The 22,946-nt window shown below is 38.0% G+C and overlaps 2 protein-coding genes and 1 long non-coding RNA gene across 4 annotated transcripts in view; 2 read left to right on the forward strand and 1 right to left on the reverse strand.

Annotated features, from left to right (window-relative positions):
- Positions 1 to 1,438: 1,438 nt before the first annotated feature.
- On the forward strand, positions 1,439 to 5,750 carry LOC117935207 (lymphocyte antigen 75-like). The gene is made up of 6 exons (XM_034857345.1): positions 1,439 to 1,463; positions 2,448 to 2,834; positions 3,015 to 3,356; positions 3,445 to 3,536; positions 4,732 to 4,842; positions 5,607 to 5,750. The coding sequence occupies exons 1-6, from the start codon at positions 1,439 to 1,441 to the stop codon at positions 5,748 to 5,750; spliced, it is 1,101 nt and encodes a 366-aa protein (XP_034713236.1).
- A 3,352-nt stretch (positions 5,751 to 9,102) lies between these two features.
- LOC117935029 (E3 ubiquitin-protein ligase TRIM39-like) lies at positions 9,103 to 17,763 on the forward strand. Of its 2 annotated transcripts, none has more exons than XM_034857143.1 (10): positions 9,103 to 9,188; positions 13,369 to 13,594; positions 13,700 to 14,069; positions 14,242 to 14,337; positions 14,612 to 14,845; positions 14,928 to 15,075; positions 15,259 to 15,285; positions 15,563 to 15,627; positions 15,743 to 15,865; positions 16,940 to 17,763. In XM_034857143.1, exons 1-10 carry the CDS (start codon positions 9,164 to 9,166, stop codon positions 17,312 to 17,314), a joined length of 1,689 nt encoding a protein of 562 aa, XP_034713034.1. In that variant the 5' UTR covers positions 9,103 to 9,163; the 3' UTR covers positions 17,315 to 17,763. The 2 variants fall into 2 exon arrangements, with proteins under 2 accessions (XP_034713034.1, XP_034713035.1); XM_034857144.1 differs by lacking the exon at positions 9,103 to 9,188 and adding an exon at positions 9,821 to 9,956.
- The window catches only part of LOC117935116, a 14,968-nt gene continuing 3,205 nt past the window's right edge, over positions 11,184 to 22,946 (reverse strand). The window contains exons 2-3 of the long non-coding RNA XR_004654678.1: positions 22,067 to 22,075; positions 11,184 to 11,301 (exon numbers count right to left, since the gene is read on the reverse strand). This is a non-coding gene — a long non-coding RNA (uncharacterized LOC117935116). The remainder of the gene's footprint in view (positions 11,302 to 22,066; positions 22,076 to 22,946) is intronic.

Consider the following 22,946-nt stretch of genomic DNA (forward strand, 5'->3'; position numbering starts at 1 on the left):
ACTGCTACAGGTTATGAAATTTCAATATCAAAGAAAGGCTATCAGACTCTACATAACGGGTTTACTGCTTATGCGTGTGTGTGCCTACTAAATTGATTACTGGGGTACTATGTGTAGATTTTACTGTAAATGTCACTCATCCAAACAAGGAACCCACACATCACCTCATGTTAGCATATATTTGCCTCAGGTGAGGCTGTGTGGCTTTACATCTGATTTGCATTGACCCCAGAAAACATTTTCTAAGCCATCCTTGACCTTATCCAACACTGCAGTTTGTTGCATGGGATTCAACTTTCTACTATTCAACAACATTCCCCCCTTTTCTAGTGCCCACAAGTCCCCCTTTCCTTATGATAATATCCCCTAAAATGTCTGACCTGGTTAAACTGACATGTATGCATTTAAATGCATCCCGGGCCAGCTTGATTATATTGGTAAACTAATCCCTGTCTAACACACGAGGACCAGCAAAGAAACAGGAAACCTCCGGTGCAAAGTGGACTGTCACAACAGAGAACAAAAGCATATCTGTAAGCTGACAAGCTAACAAACAAAATAAACAAAAAAGGTGCTAACTATACCTAGCATTCTAATATGTCTATGCGAATTGCCAATTTTAATGCACAAAAGACTCCTCATCTGAGTCTGGGTCTGACGGTGGGTTGAGATAGAAGGCCAGAACTATAATTACAGATCAATGCAGCATTTCTTTTTTTTACATACTTTAAAACGTGTCTGTAGGGGCACTTTGATTGACTTAACTGTGAGCTTGATGTCTCATTTAACACCAGAGCATCTCACCATCAAATTATACCTTATTTTCCTTCTAAAATAGATCTAAATGAGTAAAGTCCCTGAGGTCAAAGTTTCTCATTCTTATTTTATTTTAACTGTGAATTGTAGGAATCTGGGATTGGATGAAGGCTTTAATCACTGTCTCAAAGGAAGGCGCAAGAGATCTTGTGACAGCTGCCAGAAATTGAGATGATCAGTCATTTGCAAGTCAATGAATTAGGATTTGCTTTGAAGAAAGGACATAAGAAAAGGGAGAGGGAGGAATGGGATATTAGGAAGGCAGAGCTTCAACATTCATCTAGATATTAGTTTAAAAGTCGGTGTGATATAGATAAAGGACAAGAAAAAGACAGTTTGGAGATGTCACCAGCCTGCAGTACAGTATGTCCAGGTAAGAAATAGATTTAATTTGTACAGTATTTTTACAGATTTACATCATAATCACATGGAGAGACCAGTATATCATTTCTCCAGGAAGCTTAAACTTGAACGGGCTTACCCGACTATGGAGAAGGAGGTTTTGGCTGCCTATAAATAAATGAGTAGCGTAATCTTGTCATTGTATACATGTTATCCTGTATGTGTTATGTACTGTATGTTTTCTGAATAATGTTTCTCACCCTCAGGTATCGGAAGGACCATGTTGGGTATTCTCCTTTTATCAGGTTAGTCTGGTATATGTATGTGTGTTTGTATTTCTTTTTGCTGTAGATATAAAAAATACTACATTGTTCAGCAAACATGCTCACATTGACATTACATTATGAGATAGTTACTCATAAGAGATAAGATGTCTACCTTTTTCCCCCCAATGTGTTTACATGTGGCCTACAGTTGCTACATTTTAAACTGCAGATGTATCCTTTCCTCAGTCTGCCGCGTCCCGGGTGAATTCTTGTGTACTTGTGCCCTTCCATTTACTCTATGAAACATCTAATAAATGCACGTTTCAATCCACGACTAGGAGCTGGCCACATCATTAATTATTTGTTAGGTATGTTTACATTGCACTTCGTCACATACGTTTTTATTGAAACATTTAATTTTCCACCTCGGCCAAGCATAAAAACCTTTTGGGAAATATTTAGATCTTTAATTATTTCAACTTTACTTCAGTTTTTTCATGGAGAATATGTGTATAAAAACAGATGGCTGGAAACAGAAGAGAACACCCTTACCTTAACAGATTAGTAATAATGTTAGTAATGTACAGTGGTAATTAGTGATTATTAAAGTACCAATACTTTGAAGAAATATTACTCAAGTACAATTGAAATTACCTTTCTGAAAAATTGCTCAAGTAAAGGTAATTAAAAGTTACTTAGTTACATAAAAAAGATGCCTGGATGCTGATTCGTCACTGCAGTGGTTCCGGGCGCGATTCTTCCTTTTGGTTTTCATTAGTCTTTTTTTTTCTTACTCAGTAACGGGTGGGATTTTTAATGTTGCAAAATACAATACTTCACTCAAAACGTACAAGTACATTTTAAATTACCGATTTAAAAAACTACTTGAAAAAAACAAGCACACAAACAAAACTGCTCAATACAGTAATGTGTGTAAATGTATTTCTTTTCTTTCTACCTCTGCAGGTGTGGCTCTTTGCTGTTTGCCTACTACGATAAAATGTCCCTATTTTGTTTTTACAGGCTTCTGTTCATGCTTTTATAGTTACCATTTAATCACTGAACCAAAGACTTGGTTCGAAGCTCAAAAGTACTGCAGAGAAAAGTACTCAGACCTGGCCAGCGTGGACAACGTGGAGGACATGGAGCGGCTGGTTTCAGCTGCTGCCAAAGGTTATGAGGGAAAAGCTTGGATAGGCCTGCATGACCTGTTGAACAGCTGGCAGTGGGCTTTCAGGGAGAGAGGTTTCTATGGACCGGACGAATGGAACTTCAGGAGGTGGAAGGAAGGTCAACCAAATGACAGAATGGGATTTGGGAAGTTGTGTGTTTATTTACATCAAGGTTTCTGGTTTGATGATGGCTGCACTGAAGCTAACCCCTTTGTCTGCTATCAGAAATTGTTGACTGGTGAGTAACCAGTTCTTTGTTTTGGTTTGTTATTTGTAAATACATAACCTTTTCCAAACAATTCTAAGGAAATACATCCTATTTCTACCTAATCAAGCTTGAATAGTCAAATATTTTCAATTATTTTGTTTGTATTTTTCATGATTTACCACAGTAGCTGAACTTTGACAAATCTTTCAGACCAGGGAGTCGGTGTTTATGTATTTATAGACAAAGAGATGACATGGGACAACGCTCTGGCCTACTGCAGGAAGGTCCACACAGACCTGGCCAGTGTGAGAAACGACTATGGGAATAACGTAATCAAGGAGGCTGTAGGAAGAAAAAGAGTTTGGATCGGCCTGAACAGATACATCTGGAGCTGGTGGTCAGATGGCACTGAACACGCATTCCGTTACTGGGCAGATGGACACCCGGAAAACTTAACTGAGAGCTGTGCTGCAAGTGTGATCAACGCTACTCAGCTTGGAAAGTGGGTGGAAAACCACTGCAACGAAAAACTTCATTTTGTGTGCCAAAACAGTGAGTTATTTCTCATTTCTCAATGATCTCATGTTGATACTGTGATATAATATTTCTTAAAACAGATCTACTTTTATTTCATCACCAGATAAGAGGAAGTTGTTTAACGTTAAGCTGAAAGTACTGAAAACCACAGTCGACTTGAATGTCCCTGCTGTGACGGACGCCATCTTGAATCAGGTAACTGTCATCATCACGCATGTTGTTATTTTTGTATCTTATTATACAAATCTGTACGATTGGATGCTCTGTAAGTGAATGGTGATATTATATAAGGAACTAGAAGGGCATTTATCTCATAATGTGGTAACACTTTACAATAAGGTACACCAAAAAAACGGTAGTTAATGATTAGTTACTAGAGTAGGCCTAACAAATGATTAGTTACCATTTTTTAGAAGGGTAGTTACTGTTTTTCAGGAGGGTAGTTACTGTTTTTCAGAAGGGTAACGAATGACTAGTTACTGTCTTTCAAAATGGTAGCTTTTTGAGAAGGGCAGTTTGTTACAGTGCACCAGGAATGAGGACCCACAAGCAAAGCAGGAGCAGGCAGGAGGGAGCTTTAAAAGGTTTAATTAACAACAGTCCAAAAAACAAAGGGAACAAAAGGCAAAATCCATGCAAAGAAAATCCTAAAACAGGCACAGGGGAAAGTGATGCAAAAACAGCGTGAACTACATAGAGGAAAACTGACTGGAACACCGACAGAACGACAGAATTATGACGAACGGACAAACCGGCAGGACAAAAGGATCTGACAAGAGACAAGGGAAGCCATTAAATACACAACGGAATGAGGTAACGTGAGGCAGGTGACAAGAGGGCAGGGGAGCAGGTGGTAAACATCAGGTAATCACAAGAGCGGGAAGACACAGGAAGTAAAATTAAAGGCAAGACAAGACAGAAACCAGGCTTTAAAAAAAAACAGGAAACAGAACGCAGACCCTCTGGGGAACACAAGACCAACAACACAAGACCGGGGAGGAAACTAAGACACAAACGTGAGGAGACAAGACAGGACCCAAAAACCAACACAGAAACCACCCAAACCATCCCAGTATTTACTGTTCTTCTGAAGGGGTAGTTACTGTTCCATCTGAGGGTAGCAGTAATAGGGTAGTTACTGTTTCATCTGAAATAGGGTAACTACCCTTCTCTTTCTGTTATTGTAAACCAACACTATGAATGGGTCTAGGAAGGGGTGGAAACACGCCACAACAGTGTTCTGGGAGTGACATTTAAGGGAAAACTTTTAATTTGGGGACTTAATGTAACACATTTTTTTGGACATGGGGTAATATATGCTTTTATCCATTTTTGTAGCAGTATATGATCATTATTGGTAGAATTACTGTTAAACCTTTTTGTTCTTCAGATCAAGAAGAAGCTGATGAAGCAGGGGATTACAAGTGATTTAAACATGTTCTGGATAAAGACGGGCAAAAACATCTTCCACAAAGAAGAGGAGAATGCAGATGCAGCAGAGGTGGACCTTTAATATCTAAACCTTATTTTACTGATGCACCATTGTGCGATTTACCTATTTTTGACCTTATGTGAAATTATAAAAATGTATTTATTTAGTTTTTTAAGGTTTATATTTTAGGTTAAAATATCAATAGCCATTTTAGAGCACCAGAAATAAGACTGGTCTCATTTTAGGCTGACTTGCAGCTGAATTAAATCCATATGCTATGTGGGAAATATTAAGACAAGTTTTTAGACAGTACTGGGTTGAAAACATCTTAGAAAGTAGAGTGTGGTATATGCCTATGTCAAGGAAAGAAGTAGATTCCACATTATGTTTTTGTGTTTACATTATGTTACACGTATACGTGGTTATTTGTCTTGTTGTGTATATGTGATATGTTGTTGGATGTAAATTATGGGTCTGTGTGTGTCATGGCTGGATAACTATACGGTCCTGTACACACACCTGTAATCATTACTTTATTTGTATACATGTACGTTTTGTTTGCAATTAAGCATTTAGTTTCTAAGTCACTATGCCGTGTAAAAAGTAGTAATTGAAGTTTAACAAAAACAACTTAAACAATTTTTCATAATTTTTGAGCTCTTTCAAAACGTAGGCCAAATATAAAACTGTTACGGTTGTGGAAGGAGGACGCAAACGCAGAGAGGCAGGAAACGTAGAAAGGCTTTATTGTCTTAGGCCGGGCAAACTCAGGAGTAGAACAGTTCAACATAAATCCAAAAGCCGGCACAGGGAAAGACAAAAATCCCAAACAGGAGCCAGACGCCACCAGGGACACTCGCGGGGAAGGCTGGAGGGCAGACGAGAGGGCAGACGAGAGGGCAGACGAGATCACAGACGAGATTGCAGACAGGAGCACAGGCAGGATAACAGGCAAACTGGAGATGTGCAGCACATGAGAAGACACGGAGCAAGGCTGCATGCAGGGACAGGGCAAAACAACAAAGCACAAGGCAAAAGGAACACAGAGGTTAAGTACAAGAAGTAATGAGGTAATGGGGAACAGGTGAGACGTCAAGTGAAGCACATTAGGGCGGGGCAGGACAATCCCACAAGCACAACGCAAAGCTAGACAAGATCAGACAAGACAGGAAACCAGACTATCAACATAAAACCGGAAGCAGGACAACAGACACTTAACGGGGAACAGACCAAGAAACAAACACAAGGAGCAAGACAGGAAAGATAACCCCAGTAAAAACCCCAAACCATAATATAAAACAAGGCTTTAAGATCATGAAATAAAAATACTGAAATCCTAGATCAAGTTTTGCCAAAGTCTGCTGTAACTTCTTTCTCTGAGCCAACTGAACCTCAAAAACAAAAAAAAAAAAAAAAAAAACAATTAAGACACACTGCATTGGGTTTCATGTTTATCTTGAGTGCTCAACCGGAGGGTTGCTGGTTCAAGTCCCCGTACGGACCAAAGTACGGAGTGTGGCTTGGTAGTTGGACAGATGCCACTTCACGTCCTGGGCACTGCCAGGTGTCCTTGATCAAGGAACTGTACCCCCCCCACACTCAGGGTGCTGGTCCAGCACAGGCAGCCCACTCTGACATCTGTCCATTTGTGCATGAAAAGGTCCTGAGCACATGTGTGTGTGTGTGTGTATTTTCAGGCCTGTGTGTAGCGATTACAGGAATTTTAATTTTTGCATGAATGAATTAAATAAATATGTAAGCATTTTCTGCAAAGTCCTGGAAATTGCCATGACTCCAAAACTAAATAAGATGTAACTGTGATGTGATGAAATATAATTACTTCTTTAATCTAAAACAAATGCTACTTTGCAAGTACAAAGGGAAAGACATGTATGTCATTAGGCCCTATTACAGTCTGAAGACTTGTTCACTTTGGCAAAATTAAACTTAATAAGCACGCAGACTACAATGGTACAGTACCAAATTAGATTATGACGTGGCCAAAACAAGTCAGACACTCCGGAAAAATACCACTATTGAAAACAACCTCACCCACGACTATCTCTAAATTGACAGTCGTTTGAAGGCAGCCTGGTTAACATGCAATTTCTCAAATGGCACTTTCCCAAAAACCTTCCATCAAAATGAATTTAAGGTTACATTTACATTACTACGTTTTGGTTAAAAAACAAATATCTTTTGTCATGTTTACACCTCACATTTACACTGCTCTGGCCTTTCTGAGCCCCTGAACTGGAGTAATATGAAAATACATCTGACCGTTTTGGTTTAAAGTCTTCGGGATCGTGCTGCAGTCTCGCTGGCCACAAACAGAGACGTTTGGCAACACCAACACTTGGACCAATGTTTATTTGGGTAATTTGGCCTAATTGGGTTCTCTGAGAAAAAACTACTAACTTTACCATGGTAACCAGCAGCAACAGGAAGCAAAAACAGAGTAAACATGCTGCCTCCTGTTTACCCCGCGTGCTATGAGAATATTGATGGTTGTTGGTTTAGACTGAGATTTGTTCTTGTGTGCAAAAAGATGGCTTGTGGCTTCAAACTCCAATTGAAAACCAAAATTAAGCCATGTAAATGTAAGCTAAAGCAGTCCTTACATTTCATTTATCTGCTAATAATGGGGCTTTTAAACACTGTAAATTAGCAGCAGAAGGTTCATCAAGACTCTTGATCTTCTGCTTTCTCAATCAAAACTTTCTTTAAACTATTCAAGCAGTGTTTGCAGAACCTCATCTTGGTTGCATCAGATACTCAGATTTTTGTTTTGCAACACACTTTTTAGACATAAACGATAAAGTGAGGGAATTAAACCAAACTTTTGGTGACACAGGCTTAACCACGTTACTCATAGCAGCAGTCTGCTTTTTAGAAACAACCGACCATAGAATGCTGTCATCTAACAATTAATCAAACAATGCTGTAATAATTAGTATACTCAAACGGCTACTACTTCTTTTATGTGTGCCACTATAATTGTTGACGGCAAAATTATAGTTTCAAAAGCGTGCCACATCATACAAAAGATAATTATTAGGTAATCCTTCTAGTAATAGTGGATATTATTTTGCCCTCTGCATTTGCATATATTTATAAAAAAGAGAACATACATAAAGCATTTGTCCTTCGACCTTAGTTCTTACAACTGTTTGTGACAACATTTGAAAGAACATACTGTACTATACTCAAAACAGGTATTCTTTCAAAGATAAAATAACCTTTATATCGGTGTGCTGTCAAGGAATGAATGAATGAATGAATGAACGAACCCATTCATTTGTGTTTGTCTGTGTAACAGAACTGTGTACTCCACCCATAAATAGATGTCTACACAAGTCAAGATGCTTATTAACTTTTTACTACCTGTTCAACATGAGTTCATCAGGACTATTCACTGACTGCCAAGACGTAATACATCTAGAACAAATGTTTCAAGCTTTGATTTGATTGATAAGATTTTAATCACTGTCAGGTGAACAGTTGCCTCAGCTGACTTTATGCGTACATTTCCTTGACATGGGACTCACTGCTGGTGCCAACAAAAACTTGCAAGTGTTCATATGTGAAAAATGTCACTTTTCCAGAGACTTTTGACAATTTATTTTCTAACCAGATGTATGTGGTACAGCCACCCTCACCTCAACTGCAACATGAAAGTACAACAGAACAAACTGCTAAATGATCGTTTCATTATTTTTACAGACAAACGTAATATACCAAGACTTTTCCTCGCTTTTTATAGTTCATTTATTTACAGTCATTTATTTCTTTTCTCAACCGTAGCCATGCAAGATAATTGTAAATGTTAGTGTTGGACATTAAAAAAAATACTTAAACATCCTAGTGTCCAAAACAAATTTCTCCTTAGGGAGACTTATAAAGATAATTTGACTTTGAAACCAAAGCAGATGATTTCAATATATGACAGAAACATTCATAACAATCAGTTAGCATTTATTCTTCTCAACATCAAAAAAGTGTACCAGGAAGACTTTGTTCATGTGTTCATTGGTTTCATATTGCCGCTGATTGAAACTGAGGGTAAGACATTTAAAGTGACAACACCGTCTGTACCCAACAGGCCACTATTATCTCATTATTGGTAGGTTTCAGAGCACAGCTCGCAACTGAAAATACTTCCTGCATCATGCAATTATTTTATAATGGCTCATAATGGCAAGTACAAAGTGACAACTGTTAAGTTGAATGATCCTTACAGTAAAAGAATGAAAGGCTGAGACGGAGAACCAGAATTACCAGTCTAGACATACGTGGGAGTGGGAGGAGCTCTCAACTCCCTGGATGAATGCCCTCATTTATTTAAGTCTGTTTGGATCACATTCATACACCTGCTGGTAACGCACCTGTTATGGACCATCAGCCTGGAGACAAAGGTACGGCATTATTTATTGAAACCAGAACGTTATGAAGGTAAATATGGTGCTAAAGGCGAGAGCTTGTAGAATAGAATGTGAGAACTTGCAGAACAAAAAAATTCTCTGTTAGAGTTTGTTAGAACTTGCAAATTTGAGCTTGTAAAAAATCTGAACTTGTAAATTGAAATTTGCACTTGTATACAATATTCACACTCCTGTTTTCGGTATGTGAAGTCACAGAAAAATTAATCACAAATGTGTAGATTGATATTTGCATGAACACAATGACAGCTGCAAAATTGTAATGCAACATTTGCTGGTATACTTTTTTAATTTTTTAGTTGAGTTCATTTTCCATCACAATCACAAGTCAGCGTTTACAACCTCTCGAATACGTCACTGCAACTTCACATATGTGCGCTCTACACAGACGGGAAGTAACTGAGTACAAATACACAAATCACTGTACTTTTAGATTTTGTAGATGTTTTTACTTTACTTTACTGTTTATTTTTGTTGCGACTTTTTACTTTTACTCCTTATATTTTAACACGAGTATAATACTTTCTACTCCTTATATTTGACAAAATTGTCTCGTTACTTTAGTTTCGTACAAAAGTTCGTCTATCAGGTGTTGTTGTGAGTGCATGCTGGAAGGCACGGACACGCGCCTCACAGCGCGAGCGGGCGCGCACGCCACACGGAAAAAAAAAGTGCGAGAAAAGACAAAGAGACTAGCTGTCCGGAGGATAATTAGCTGAGGTTGTGTGTGTGAGTCCTTGAACTGTAAGTTGTATAACTTTTGTTGTCAGTTCATTTAGGCCTGTTGTTGTATTGCTCTATAGTTCTGGCACATTTAGAGTAAGTTAGCTAATGATGTTGTGTGTGTGCTCTTCACCTGTTAGCTAGGTTGCACCTGGCTGTTGATTCGATAAAATGGCGACTGTTGAACGTCTTTTGTAATATAGGTGCATTATTTACATGGTACAGTTACACTGCATTAAGATAATGTAACTAAAAGTGGGTTTATTGTTATTATTTGCTAGCATATAGTATACATAATTCCTATGCATTGTGTAAGGGAGCCTTTACAATGTAATTTATTTCTTTGCAGAACCACACACAAACACAGCCATATAGCAGGGCCATGCCCATGTTTGTGTTGCTTGATTTAATGAAGCATCAAAAGAGAGAAGTTGTCTTCCTCCGTGCTTTAACAGACACACCTAGTCCTCACTAACAAGTTTCAGATAATTTCACTGGCGTTACCGTTATTATTGTTCGCTTCATAAATACCGAATTTAGTCTAATTAAATGAGAATATACACAGAATTCTCACAGAATCACACAAGAATTCATATCTTGTTACTCAGTCAGAATCTTACTAACCTGGAGTCCAGCCTCTGTCACAATAAATATGTTTTACTAGGCCTACTGACATCCATTTAAAGTGTAGACAATGGCCTATAACGAATAAAGAGCCTTTTTCCCATGTCCACTGAAGTTTCTCAGCTTGCACTCTAGTAACATTCATGTGGTCCAGGTAGCTTTGCATAACAAATGGTTGCCATTCGCAAGGCTACTTTTATAATTTAAGTACACTTCCAAGCCTGTACTTTTTTACTTTTACTTGAGTAAAGAAGTTAAATCAGTACTTCAACTTTTACCGGATCATTTTTAACACAAGTATCTGTAATTGTACTTGAGTACAGGAAGTAAATATGTTTGCCATCTCTGCAAATAAAACCACATTTTTCAAAAAAGTTTACAAGTAAATATCGCACTACACGCTTGCAGTTGTCATTGTGTTCATGCAAATATCAATCTGCACATTTGTGAATATTTCTTTCTGTGACTTCACATTCAGAATACAGTTGTGTGAACATTTTATACAAGTGCAAATTTCAATTTACAAGTTCAGATTTTTTTTACAAGCGCTCGTGTTTTTTTTCTTTGTGTGACTTCAAATTCAGATCACACATGCAAATATTTTTTGCGAGTGCAAATTGTATGTTTACAAGTGCAAATCTTATTTTTACAAGTACACATTTTAACATACAAGTTCAGATTCTTTGTTCTGCAAGTTCTCACATTGTATTCCACAAGCTCTCACCTTTTGCAACTTATTTACCTTTTATAGAAAGAAGTAGAGAGTAAGAATATACGGTGCGCGATCACGGAAGGCGTGTATCATGTGGATGCGCTGACAGTTTTGTTGTCATTACTTGAATTCCCCATGGGGGAGACCGAAACTATGCTCTATAGTAAAGCAGTCAAAGTATAATGTAAGTTACATGTAAAAGAGGAGTAAGGGGGCAACTAAATCTGTACAGGACCAGGAGTGCGCCCAAACATTGCTATATTTTATGTGAGGTATTGTTTTTACAAAACCCTTGCATCAATTTCAAAAACATTTTTATGCTTTATTAGTGTTTGTGTTAACATTAGAAACAGATGGCACAGAGTATGCGAAAGATAAACTGCAACATTCCTGTGACAGAGTCAAACGTCTAACTTTATTAATTACCAGGCGGCATTGACATAAGTCAACTGCACAATTGGGACATTTGAGAACTTGCACTTTAAAAAGCTTCACTTAACAGATAGTATTTCTATTGCTACGTAAATGTCCCAGAAAGAATTATCTGACTGCACCTGTGCAGCAACATTCCTTCCCTATACATCTGTGGGACTGGTTTAGATTTCCTTAAGATGAAAGTTGTTGTACTAAACATCTTTGAGTCTTCCCATAAAGGTCTTCGAATTTAAGGGCAAGGTTACCTCCCCTTTCTCTGCTTTGCCCACCCAGAGAATTTGGCCTGCCCATGAGAGAGAGACAGCATGGCTTTCAAACAAGCAAAGTGGCATGTGGTCAATGCCACATCCCCACCCTTAACCTTGCCCCCCCTCTCTACTCCTCAATAGTTACACACACAGAGATGGCACATCCTAAGGAAAGCTCATTGTGGGACTGGCTCTAGTGGCTGTAATTCTGCATCAAGGCTGAATTTGGGAAAAAGACTTCAGATATGGTATTAGGGGACCACTCAGGCCTGATATAAAAGCACAACTAAGGAAACCTTTGAAAGATTCTGTGAAACACACACACACAGGAGTCATGCCCTCACAGGTTTAACAGAGCTAACAGGAGACCCAGGAAGATATCAGTCACAGTCTATACACACCCACACAGTCCTGGGAAAAGGCCTTTTCAGATTTACTGAAAACACGTGCGTGAGTGTTTAGAGCCTAAAACATTAAGGTGTTTTGTACAAATGGCCCCAGGATCTCAAATTTGTTTGACCCCAGAGTCAGCAGTTTCAATTTCTTACTAAAGCACTTTATTTGACAAAAAAATGTTACTTTACTTCAAAAGTATCAAATGTGTCAGGCTAAATTGGGGTGAATGTGCACAGAAATGATTGCACAAGACCACTTGAGTATTTAAATTGCATAATTTTTTGGGTCTGAGGATTTGAATATCATATAGAATATAAATATGATACTGGGAGACAGCATGGAATCATTTTTAGCTATTTTTAAATTACTGCAGGGAAAACACAAGTACAAAACATTATATTAATAGGTTGAGTACTGTTTCAGTGGTAAATAAGATATTTGAGTAGAGGTCTCTTGAGCTGTAGTGTAGCTGTAGTTATTTCAAAGGTTATTCATAGTTATGCAGAATGATGTGTAGACAATGTAATAAGCTTGCCAATTTGAACATTACATTTTACGCTATAGACTTTAAATATTTCATTAATACCAGCAACACTAAAACTGTATCAACAGCATTACAGTATTTTTCCTGCTCGTGTTGAAGAGTTTACTAAATTTAAACTAATAAGGCACTTATAGCCCAGTTGTAGGTAGATCTTTTAGCATCGGATACTACAATTTAAGTCCCTACAATTAAGCAAGTGTAGGATATATTTAGACATATACAGTGTATATTTATATATAATATATACATACTGTATATATATTGAGAAATGTATTTAAACCCAGTTTTGTTTGTTATTTGAGATACTCTTGATACGTTAGTTTTTCTGAATACGAGGTGATGCTAGAGCAGAGTGCAGGATTTTTTCCTTTGTTTCGCAGTTGATGTTTTTTTTTATGGGGTGTTTGAGCTGTTCCTACAAAATATATTGTAATATATACAGAAAATATGTAGTAAAATAATGTTGTTCTTCAGGCCGAAATATGTTGTCTGAGGACCAGTTTCGGTGCAGCATCTGTCTGGAAATCTTCAACAACCCTGTCTCCATCCCATGCGGACACAACTATTGCATGGGATGCATTAAACGCTTCTGGGATACGAGACAAAAGTCAGAGTGTCCGCTGTGCAAAGAGTCCTTCAGGAAACGCCCAGAACTGAGGATCAACGTGGGCTTAAAAGACATCACCGAGCAATTTAAAAGGTCTGTATACATTTTAAAACAATGTCTTGCAAAATCAAACACACCTTTTCTAGCAATTGTTTTCATGTTTGATTTAAATTAACAAGATCTATATTAAATCCAAAGATCTATAAAGGACAAGCCACATTACAAGCCAGCCCCACTAAAGAGACCTGTGCCAAGACAACCTTCTAAGTCTGATGTTCCCTGTGACATCTGCGAAGGAAACCTTGTAATGGCGGTTAAGTCATGCTTCGTCTGCCAGGCATCTTACTGTGAAAGTCACTTGATACCCCATCTTAGAGATGCAGTGTTGACAAAGCATAGGCTGACAGATCCGGCCACCTTCATCACCAGTCATCTTTGCATAAGTCATAACAAGCTCCTGGATATGTTTTGCAAGAGGGAACAGACACCTATTTGTACAAAATGCAGAGAGAAGGACCACAAACACCATGAGATCGTGTCGATAGAGAAGGCGAGCATGGGGGTCAGGGTGAGGAAAAGTTATCTGTCTTTTACCATGAGATTTCAAATTATTTCTACCAAGTTTGCCATTATACTGTACATGTTGTGCCTGTTTGCCTGTAAATCCTTAAAGGTAATTTTCTCACTTTGATAGTTATATTACAGTGCTTTTGATGACGTATTTGTGTTCACCACTGTAGACTAAGTTGAAGAAGGCTGATGCAGACTTTCAAGATATGGTCAAAACCAGAATGAAAAAGCTGGAGGAGTTCAAAGCTTTAGTGGAGTCAAGCAAAGTAAGTTTTGTATTTTTTTTGTTTTTTAAAGATGTACGTGATGGAAACTATTCTTTCATTCCTTTTTGTCCTCAAATCAAAACGTGTGATTGAATCCTCTACTTTGCCTGGATAACTGAATTCAGGAATTGTGGTTACATTTGTGTACATATGAATGGACTGTTTTTAACAGATGGAGCTAAAAGCTTTTTATTAGGAAGAGGTGCAATTTTGTTACATACCTATATTCACGGTATTTTACTTATAATTAATGACGATGTATGCACATCTGCAGATGAATGAAGAACAAGAGTTGCAAACAAGCATTGAGGTTGCCACCATGGTGATTGGCATCATTGAAAAGAACCAGGCTGCGCTCATCCAGGACATCCAGCAGAAGCGGGAAGCATCCGAGAGGACAGAGCAGAAGCTTATCGAAGAGCTCAAGGGGGAAATAAACGAGCTGCAGAGGAGACGAAGTGAGCTGCAGCACCTGGAGCACTCCGGCGACCCTCTTCATCTCCTACAAGTTAGAAAGTCACATACAAATATTTTCATCCACACAATACCTAATGCGTCATTGTACTTATAAGCGTGCCTTTCTGTTTTAGAGTTTCCCCTCTCTGTGTTCTCCGCTGTCCACCAGGGACTGGTCCCAGGTCAGATTGAACTCGAACAGCCACATAGGGACAGTGAGGAGAGCTTTCTCTAAGCTGGTGGAAGTGTGCCATACTCTTGAAAATAAACTGTCTGCAGAAGGTCAGTTGTGATATTGAGGTTGTATTGCTTGTTTGTACTTTCCAAGAGGTCAGTTAAATCCTCATGTTTGCATCTTATAACTGTCTACCAATAACATATTTTATTATTTGCATATCACAAAATATATAGGAAGTAGGACTGTCTAATGAAGCAAACTTAAAATCGAACAATTTTTTTTTGTAGAAATGACCAAGGCAACTCAATATGCAGGTAAGTTTCTGAATATATTAAATCATCATTTTGTCGCAACAAATGTTTGGTCAAGTTAGTTTCTGTTTTACTATGCCAATGGTACCTTCAAAAATCACCTTCTACTTGTGGTTGAACTCTTAAACACTTGGATCTGTGATTATACAATCAAATTATATTACATGGACATGCATTATGAACCTCACCTGTGGTTTTTTATGAAAGACCTCAATATGGCTTTTTTTGGGGTGAAATGTTCCTTTTATTTTATTGTTATATTGTTTCTTTCCTTCTCCAGTGGATGTAACTTTGGATCCAGTGACTGCTTCGGGCTGGCTGTGTCTGTCCCCAGATGGGAAACAGGTCAATTGTGACAGTATGATCACTGATTGAAATATGTGGCAAGCTTGTAGTATTTTGTAACTGGTGTGCTTTGTGGTCCAACACGTGACATTAACTGTTGTTGTTGTTGATCCAGGTGAGCCTCAGCCTCCAGCTGAAGAAACCCCCTCCCGCTGACGACCCACTCAGGTTTGACTCATGCGTCTCAGTTCTGGGGAAAGAAGGCTTCACCTCGGGGAGACATTACTGGGTGGTTCAGGTAGATCAACTCGTGCTGTGACTACATGCATTATTGTCTTAAAGATTTTGTTTTTAATTAAAGTCAGTTCCAAAACATAACCTAAATGTCATTATGAATTACAAAAAACATGATTTACAAGACATCTTGATTTATTTATTTTCTTTTATAATATGATGCATCTCATTGTTAGTTGGAAACCTTAGCAAAGGAGGATTAGAATTTCTGTCTGACTTGTAAGGAACTTCAGGTGAAATTGAAGTGTTTGTGTTTATCTTAACGCCTGATCTATTTGTAATAGACTCTTCATCTTCAGGATGAGAGTCAATCACACCTTCCTGCTATTTATTTGACTATTTTTGATAGTTTGCCTATTTGGCATACCCAGCTGGAGAAGCTTCTAACAGAAGAACTATTAGGTCAAAATGCATGTATGTTCTGCTGCATTTGAAAGGTAACCTCTTGTTTCTGGTGTGCTAAGACACAACCTAAACTGCATCGGTTCAAACAGGGAGCCAAACTGTTTTAGGCCTTGTCTAGTATATTTTTTAATTAGTGGTACTTGAGAGCGCAGACCTCTGCCAAGGCCAATGGCACATTCACATGCTCCTCGGATGGTCTCATTTCCTGAGTTGGGAAGTCGTTCCATTTTTGGTGTGTCTATAAACTTTAAATTGTAACATGAAAACCACATGGGTGCTGGATAAGATGTGTTGGATTGTATTGCTCAGAGCATTTAAAAAACATGTTAATTGTTTCCAGTAGGCTTTGCGAGACAACAAAGAGCAAAATCTGTAATAACAACTAATAATCAATCATCAAGGGTTACAATTGTTTGTTTCTGCTTGATGGATTTACTGTAAAGTGATGGTGGCCTGCACCTGCAGATGTGCCATTGAGGAGAAATGTCTTGAGCATCCTCTTGTGGCTCTAAGGATGCGCTCGCTTGCAGGATGACACAATACCATAATTGTGTCCTGTGGAGGCTCCTGTGACTTTTTTCTACAGGCGGTGGTCTGCTCCTATCTAGGCAGTATTAAGTAATAATTTGTTTGTTTATTTCTCTAAATCTCTATTCCGTACATTGCATTTCAGGTGGGGGATAAAACAGACTGGGATGTTGGCGTGGCCAAGGAATCCATCAACCGGAAGGGGGCCATCACGGTGCGCCCCGACTACGGTTACTGGGCGATCTGCCGGAGAAAAGGCGGCAGTCTCAGCGCCTGTGCCGGTCCCGCCATCACACTCCACCTCTACCAAATTCCTCAGAAAGTCGCTGTGTTTCTTAACTACGAGGAAGGGTCGGTGTCCTTCTACAATGCAGAAGCGAAGACCCACATTTACACTTACAGCGGGTGTGACTTCACTGAGACACTATACCCGTACTTTAACCCCTGTCTCCATGACAACGGGAAGAACACCGCCCCGCTGATTATCTGTCCCGTTGAGCACTCAGGGCACACTTGTTGAGATGGCGAAGTCCATGCCCATTTTCTTATCAGTCATAAGAAAGGTTAAATTAAGTGAACACCACCAACTTCTGAGGAAAAAAATGCTATACAGCCAGTCTTTACAGTGTTTTTGTTAACTTCAGCAATTACAAAACTAAATAGGCTCAAAGACTCACAAGTTCAGAAACACATTTACCAAATGGAAAAGCTTCCAACAGAATAACTATAAGGCCAAAAATGCATGTACATTCACAAAATACACATCAGTAATGTGTTTTAATTTAATTAAAATCAGTGACACATTTACCCGCTGTTACATACATATGAAAAAAACACCTATATTATATTTATATATATATATATATATTATATAGTGCTATATATATATATTATGCTGGTGATATTTCTTTCACCATCTCCATTACTATGCGCGTAGTAGATCTATTTTTTCTACATCCAGTATAGGTTAGAGGTCCCACTATAGAGTCAGTGGAGTTAAAATGGCAGGTTTTTGTGATGTAAATAAAATCAGACGGAGATAATCATGTCAGAACTTTTTCCACCTTTTATTTTGACCTATAACATTGACAATTCAATTGAAGAAGGGGGGAAAAATAAAAAATGTACAACAACCTGGTTGCATAAGTGTGCACACCCTCGTAAACTGGGGTTGTGGATGTGTTCAGAATAAACCAATCACATTCAAACTCATGTCAAATAGAAGTCATTACACACCTGCCATCATTTAAAGTTACTCTGATTAATCACAAATACAGTTCAGCTGTTGCAGTAGGATTTTCCTGACAAACGAGGAACAGCTGATACAACAGGTGACACACAATAACATAAACAGCACAGAAAAAATGAACAATAAAAACAGGAAATAAGAGCAGAAACCATAACAGAATATAATAAAAGGCTCTGGTTCTGGGACTAAATATTAAGCCATGTTTATAACTCTGCAAGTGTTTATTGGATACTGACTTCTTTTGTAATTGTAAAATAATCTTCACTTTAGCGTCAATCATTTTAAACACAACAAATATTTGGCATTAGTTTGTTTTTATAATTTTCCATAGTGTATTGCATAACATATGTTTTCCTTGTAGACCCGATGTATCTGCAGCATGGAAACAGAGTTTAGCTTCTTGTGCAGCTTACTTGAACTGTTGATTGCCAGACCTCATTTGCAGCTGACTAATGCTAATTAGCGACCTCCTAATATAACACAGCTGTTAAAAAGTGTTTATACTGTTTTGTCAAACCCTTATATATATAAAAAGTGTTCTGAACATGAAACATTTTATAACAGATTTGTACAAACTGACAGAGCAGGGCTCTATTGTTGGCATTCCTTATTTAACATTTAGAACTAGGATATCACCTGTTGTTTAACTTTTTATATTGGTTTGTTTACATCTGTGAAGACAATTACCATTGTAATAACCAGTTGGCTGTAAGCTTCATAAACACTTAATCAATAAACTTTATGAAATCAATTTTAAATAACAAATCATGTTTTATTTGCCACACACACAATCATACGTTGTACAGCATGTAGAGGAATGTGTTTGTGCCGAGCTCCAGGAAGCAACAAACACACGGTAGAAATAAAACAAAAACACTAATAGATCCGTTTTGATAATTCTTAAAGTGGGGTACAGAGTATGAAAAAATAATTTTAAAAAGTCCACTCAGGGGCGTCCTCTTGTTCACCCACTAAGAGGGGGCGTCCCACACTAATAAAGCCTTAGCATTGTGAGTGCTGTCTTTGCTGTCGGCGCTTTATGTTTTGTAGACCAAGCAGCTTATTAAATGTTGGGTTTAACTTTATGACAGGTAAAACATGTTTCACAGTTTTATATAGACTGCACCCTTTCCACTATTTGTGGTTCTCATGTTTACAGTAGAGTGAAGTAGACTGAGTCCTTTGCAGCGGCCCGGGTTGGAATCCAACCTGCGGCCCCTTGCTGCGTGTCATCCCTTCTCTTTCTCTCTTTCTCTCCGCCTTTCCTGTCTATCCACTGTCACTGTTAAATAAAGGGAAAAGCCTCAAAAAATTAACTTAGAAAAATGTTTCCCCTCAAACATTTTGTTTAGTGTGTGTGTGTGGGTGTGTGTGTGTGTGTACACAAAAAGTGATCCCCCACTATATTCTCTATCTTGTAATGGGTACTCGACTGAAAAAATATTAAGAACCTCTGCATTAAAACAAAATCAAATAATACATATTTCAGTCTTAATGCCTTGATTTGGAGATTTTATGTCAATTAAGAATCTCTTAAATTACTCTAATGGCATCGCTTTAATACCACTAGGAGTCTCTAAAGTCCAACGTTTATGTTTCAGTGGTTTAACAACCACGACTGAACTGAATCTGCCTTACATCTACACACACACCAGAGGGCGTTAGTTGTTGATGATTACATCAGCCATTTAAATGTTAAGTCCCTGAATCACTGACTGAACCCTTCTGCTGAGGGATGTGGGTGCAGTCAGGAACCGGTTGTGCGCTACACCCTATAGATTCTGAGCTTTGTGAGTGCTGTCAGTGCTTTATGTTTTGTAGACAAAGCATCTCATTAAATGCTGGGTTTAATTTTATGACAGGTAATAAATGTTTGACATGTTTGATAGTTTCATATAGACTGCACTGCATTGGCTGAATGTCATATTCATCCTGCAGGACCTGTTTAATTTCTCCAGTCATGTGTTAAGTTATGTTTTTATCCATGCATTATGATCATTTGAAATCAAATACCTACATGACATTTATAATGCAATGTAATAATTTGATTTAAAACGGGACAGTGCACAATTAAAGATTAACCTTGTATAACAACAAAGAGAGATAATTACACAAAAACAGTATTCAATGCAAGTAACGTACAAAACATCAGAATATACAATTTTACAAACATTTCCTTTTCTTATAACATGGCAAGGATCACCCGCCTGATTGTGAGATAAGAAACACCATATTGTGTTAAAAGGAGACAAGGGGAAAAATTGATCTAATTTGGGGACAAGAAGATTTATTCAGCCATGATCCAAAAACTAAACCTGTGTTCAAGCATGAATTCATACGTGTCTTTAGAGATTGAGCCAGTCTAGCTTGATAAAGGGAATGTTGTTTTCTACGACTGTGTCATTTAAAGGGTTGTCCCACACACCTTCGCCCATTTCCCAGAGAGAGACAGACTGAACTTGAAAAACTACATAAGCATGTGTGTTTGTGGTGCCTAGTTATGTAATCCAAACTTGTCAGCTTAAGCAAGGATCCGGTACATGCTTCTTGGAAAGAGATAGAGAAGAGAACTTGAGATGGCACACAATAACTGATTGTGGTATAACCGTACTTATTCCACTATCCTCTACTTGATCAAGATTAAATTAAGTTTGTCTGTGTAAGTCAAAGTCTCCCGAACCTTCTTCATGTTCGTGTTCATGTTCCTCATGTTCTTCATGAGAGTCAAGCTTCTCCATGAGATTTTCTTTTGAGCATTTGAAACAGGACAGGCCTCATGAGATTCTGAATTGGCCAGGCGTCAAGTATGGCATCATTTATAAAAAATATTTGTGTTGTCCAGGAGCTCTTGACGTAAAAAGTAGAAATATACAGAACTTTAATACACTTTTATTTTTTGCTATGCTACTTTTACAGATGACAGTGTTGGCCTGCTGAACTAAACAAAAGTAAGAAAACTCCCTTAAGTGCAATTAATTGTCACATGCACAAGTGACATTTTAAGCTCTTCCTTTTCTTCAGTCGTAGCTGTATATTCAGAAATGAAAAAACTATTTGTCCAAACTGAAATATCTCAACATCTATTTAATGGATCTGCATACACTTTGGTGCAGACATTCATGTTCTCAGAGGGTCAATCCTACTGATTTTGGTGATCCCCTGATTTTTTTCCACATAGCGCCATCCTCAACAATATTGTTTGACAAAACTGGTGTATGCAAAATTCTTGCAAAATAATGAATTTCCCTTCAGCCTCAACTAAATACTGTTGCAGAGTAGCAAATATTAGCACCCTAACACACTAAACTAAGAAGGTGAACATGGTAAACATGATACCTGCTAAACATCAGCATTTTAGCATTGTTCATATATATATATATTTATATCTATTATTTTCACTATAATTTCATCCATAAGTATCACAATGACATCTGTTATCAAAAATCCTATCAAATGGGGGGGTCAGTGATCTAACTTGTGTCAGTTTAGGGGTGCTTGAGGTGAACGATTTTGGGAACCACTGATATAAGACGAGCAAGAGGATTACGTTGTTAGCTAAAGGCCAACTCAACCACATTGTTCCTTTAGAAATCTGTCCCACCTTTTCAAACCAGTAAAGGGTTCCTTTGCAAAAACAGATATCTCCGTTTTTATTTAATTCACTAAATCCTGTTTTCTATTGTGCACTTAAAGGAACGGCAGTTAAAGTAGTCATGGTTTATTCATTATTAAAATGGCTTGTATCTGTTTTTTACAAATAAGCTCTTTGTTTATCGTGTAAAGAATTGTATTAATACTACGAGGTCATATTTGACCTCGTAGTATTAATCCACTCCATTTTTGGAAAGCCAAACGATTCCTACTGCTTGTTGTGAGAGACACCAGGCCAAAGATTTTAACAAAAATGTTACGACATGTAACTAACGTCAGCTAACAAAAACTAGGTATAAATTGCGCAATAGTGATTTTAAGATGCTTTGACCCTTGACAGTTTCACAACAGCGGCGCTGCCAGTTTTAGCACCTTCATTGTCTTGATGACAAAGAGAAACATTCCGTTCTCATAAAAGTTGCCTCACCGCTTGAAGTGAATACAAAGAGAACTTTATTTATTTTGGCAGGCGTGAGTACAATACGTCTGTGTTGTCAAATCAAAGTATTTACATTTCAGTGAAGTCTGTGTTGTGTGTGCACAAAGGCTTTAGCCTTAAAACTCATACACCTTTTAACACCACTGATGATTTGTGGACATCAAATTGTACTTCTGAGTGCAGGGTGTATTCATTTCTTGTGCGCCCTCTGAAAATTTCTGTTGTGTTGTAGTTCCATTTTCTTCTGCGCAACTTGCAGCTTGACGGTTTTTGCTTGTGTCTGTGAAGGTTCCCCGGTTACATGTTCAACATAGAGCTGGAAGCACGAGTGGGCATGACACTGTAATACAATCCAGGAACAAACTTTTAACAAAAGGTTTAAATACCCGATAAAAATAAATTAAAAAAAATTATGAAATAATCCTCACTTTAGCATCAATCATTTTAAACATTGCAAATATTTGGCATTAGTTTGTTTTTAGAACTCTCCACACTGTTCTGCATAACATGTTTTCCTTGTTGACCTGATGTATCTGCAGCTTGGGAACCAAACTTAACTTCTTGTGCAGCTGTTACTACTTAAACTGTTGATTGCAAGACCTCATTTGCAGCTGACCAATGCTGTTTATCAGCGACCTCCTAATATAACACAGCTGTTAATAAGTGTTAGTCATTTTGATAATGTTCCTTCAGAGTTTAAGTCAGCATCCATGAGGTATTATTTTGTCAAACCCTTATATATATATACTCACCGGCCACTTTATTAGGTACCCCATGCTAGTAACGGGTTGGACCCCCTTTTGCCTTCAGAAC

Source organism: Etheostoma cragini, chromosome 19 (assembly GCF_013103735.1).
Source record: "Etheostoma cragini isolate CJK2018 chromosome 19, CSU_Ecrag_1.0, whole genome shotgun sequence".
Classification (NCBI taxonomy): domain Eukaryota; kingdom Metazoa; phylum Chordata; class Actinopteri; order Perciformes; family Percidae; genus Etheostoma; species Etheostoma cragini.

Excerpts from the sequence above, each read along its gene's own strand:
- LOC117935207 (XM_034857345.1), top strand. The coding sequence starts at position 1,439 with ATGTTGGGTATTCTCCTTTTATCAG. Across the intron at positions 3,357-3,444 it reads TCATTTTGTGTGCCAAAACA|ATAAGAGGAAGTTGTTTAAC; the intron begins GTGAGTTATTTC and ends TTTCATCACCAG. Across the intron at positions 3,537-4,731 it reads CGGACGCCATCTTGAATCAG|ATCAAGAAGAAGCTGATGAA; the intron begins GTAACTGTCATC and ends TTTGTTCTTCAG.
- LOC117935029 (XM_034857143.1), top strand. The coding sequence starts at position 9,164 with ATGGACCATCAGCCTGGAGACAAAG. Across the intron at positions 14,338-14,611 it reads CTTTAGTGGAGTCAAGCAAA|ATGAATGAAGAACAAGAGTT; the intron begins GTAAGTTTTGTA and ends GCACATCTGCAG. Across the intron at positions 14,846-14,927 it reads ACCCTCTTCATCTCCTACAA|AGTTTCCCCTCTCTGTGTTC; the intron begins GTTAGAAAGTCA and ends TTTCTGTTTTAG.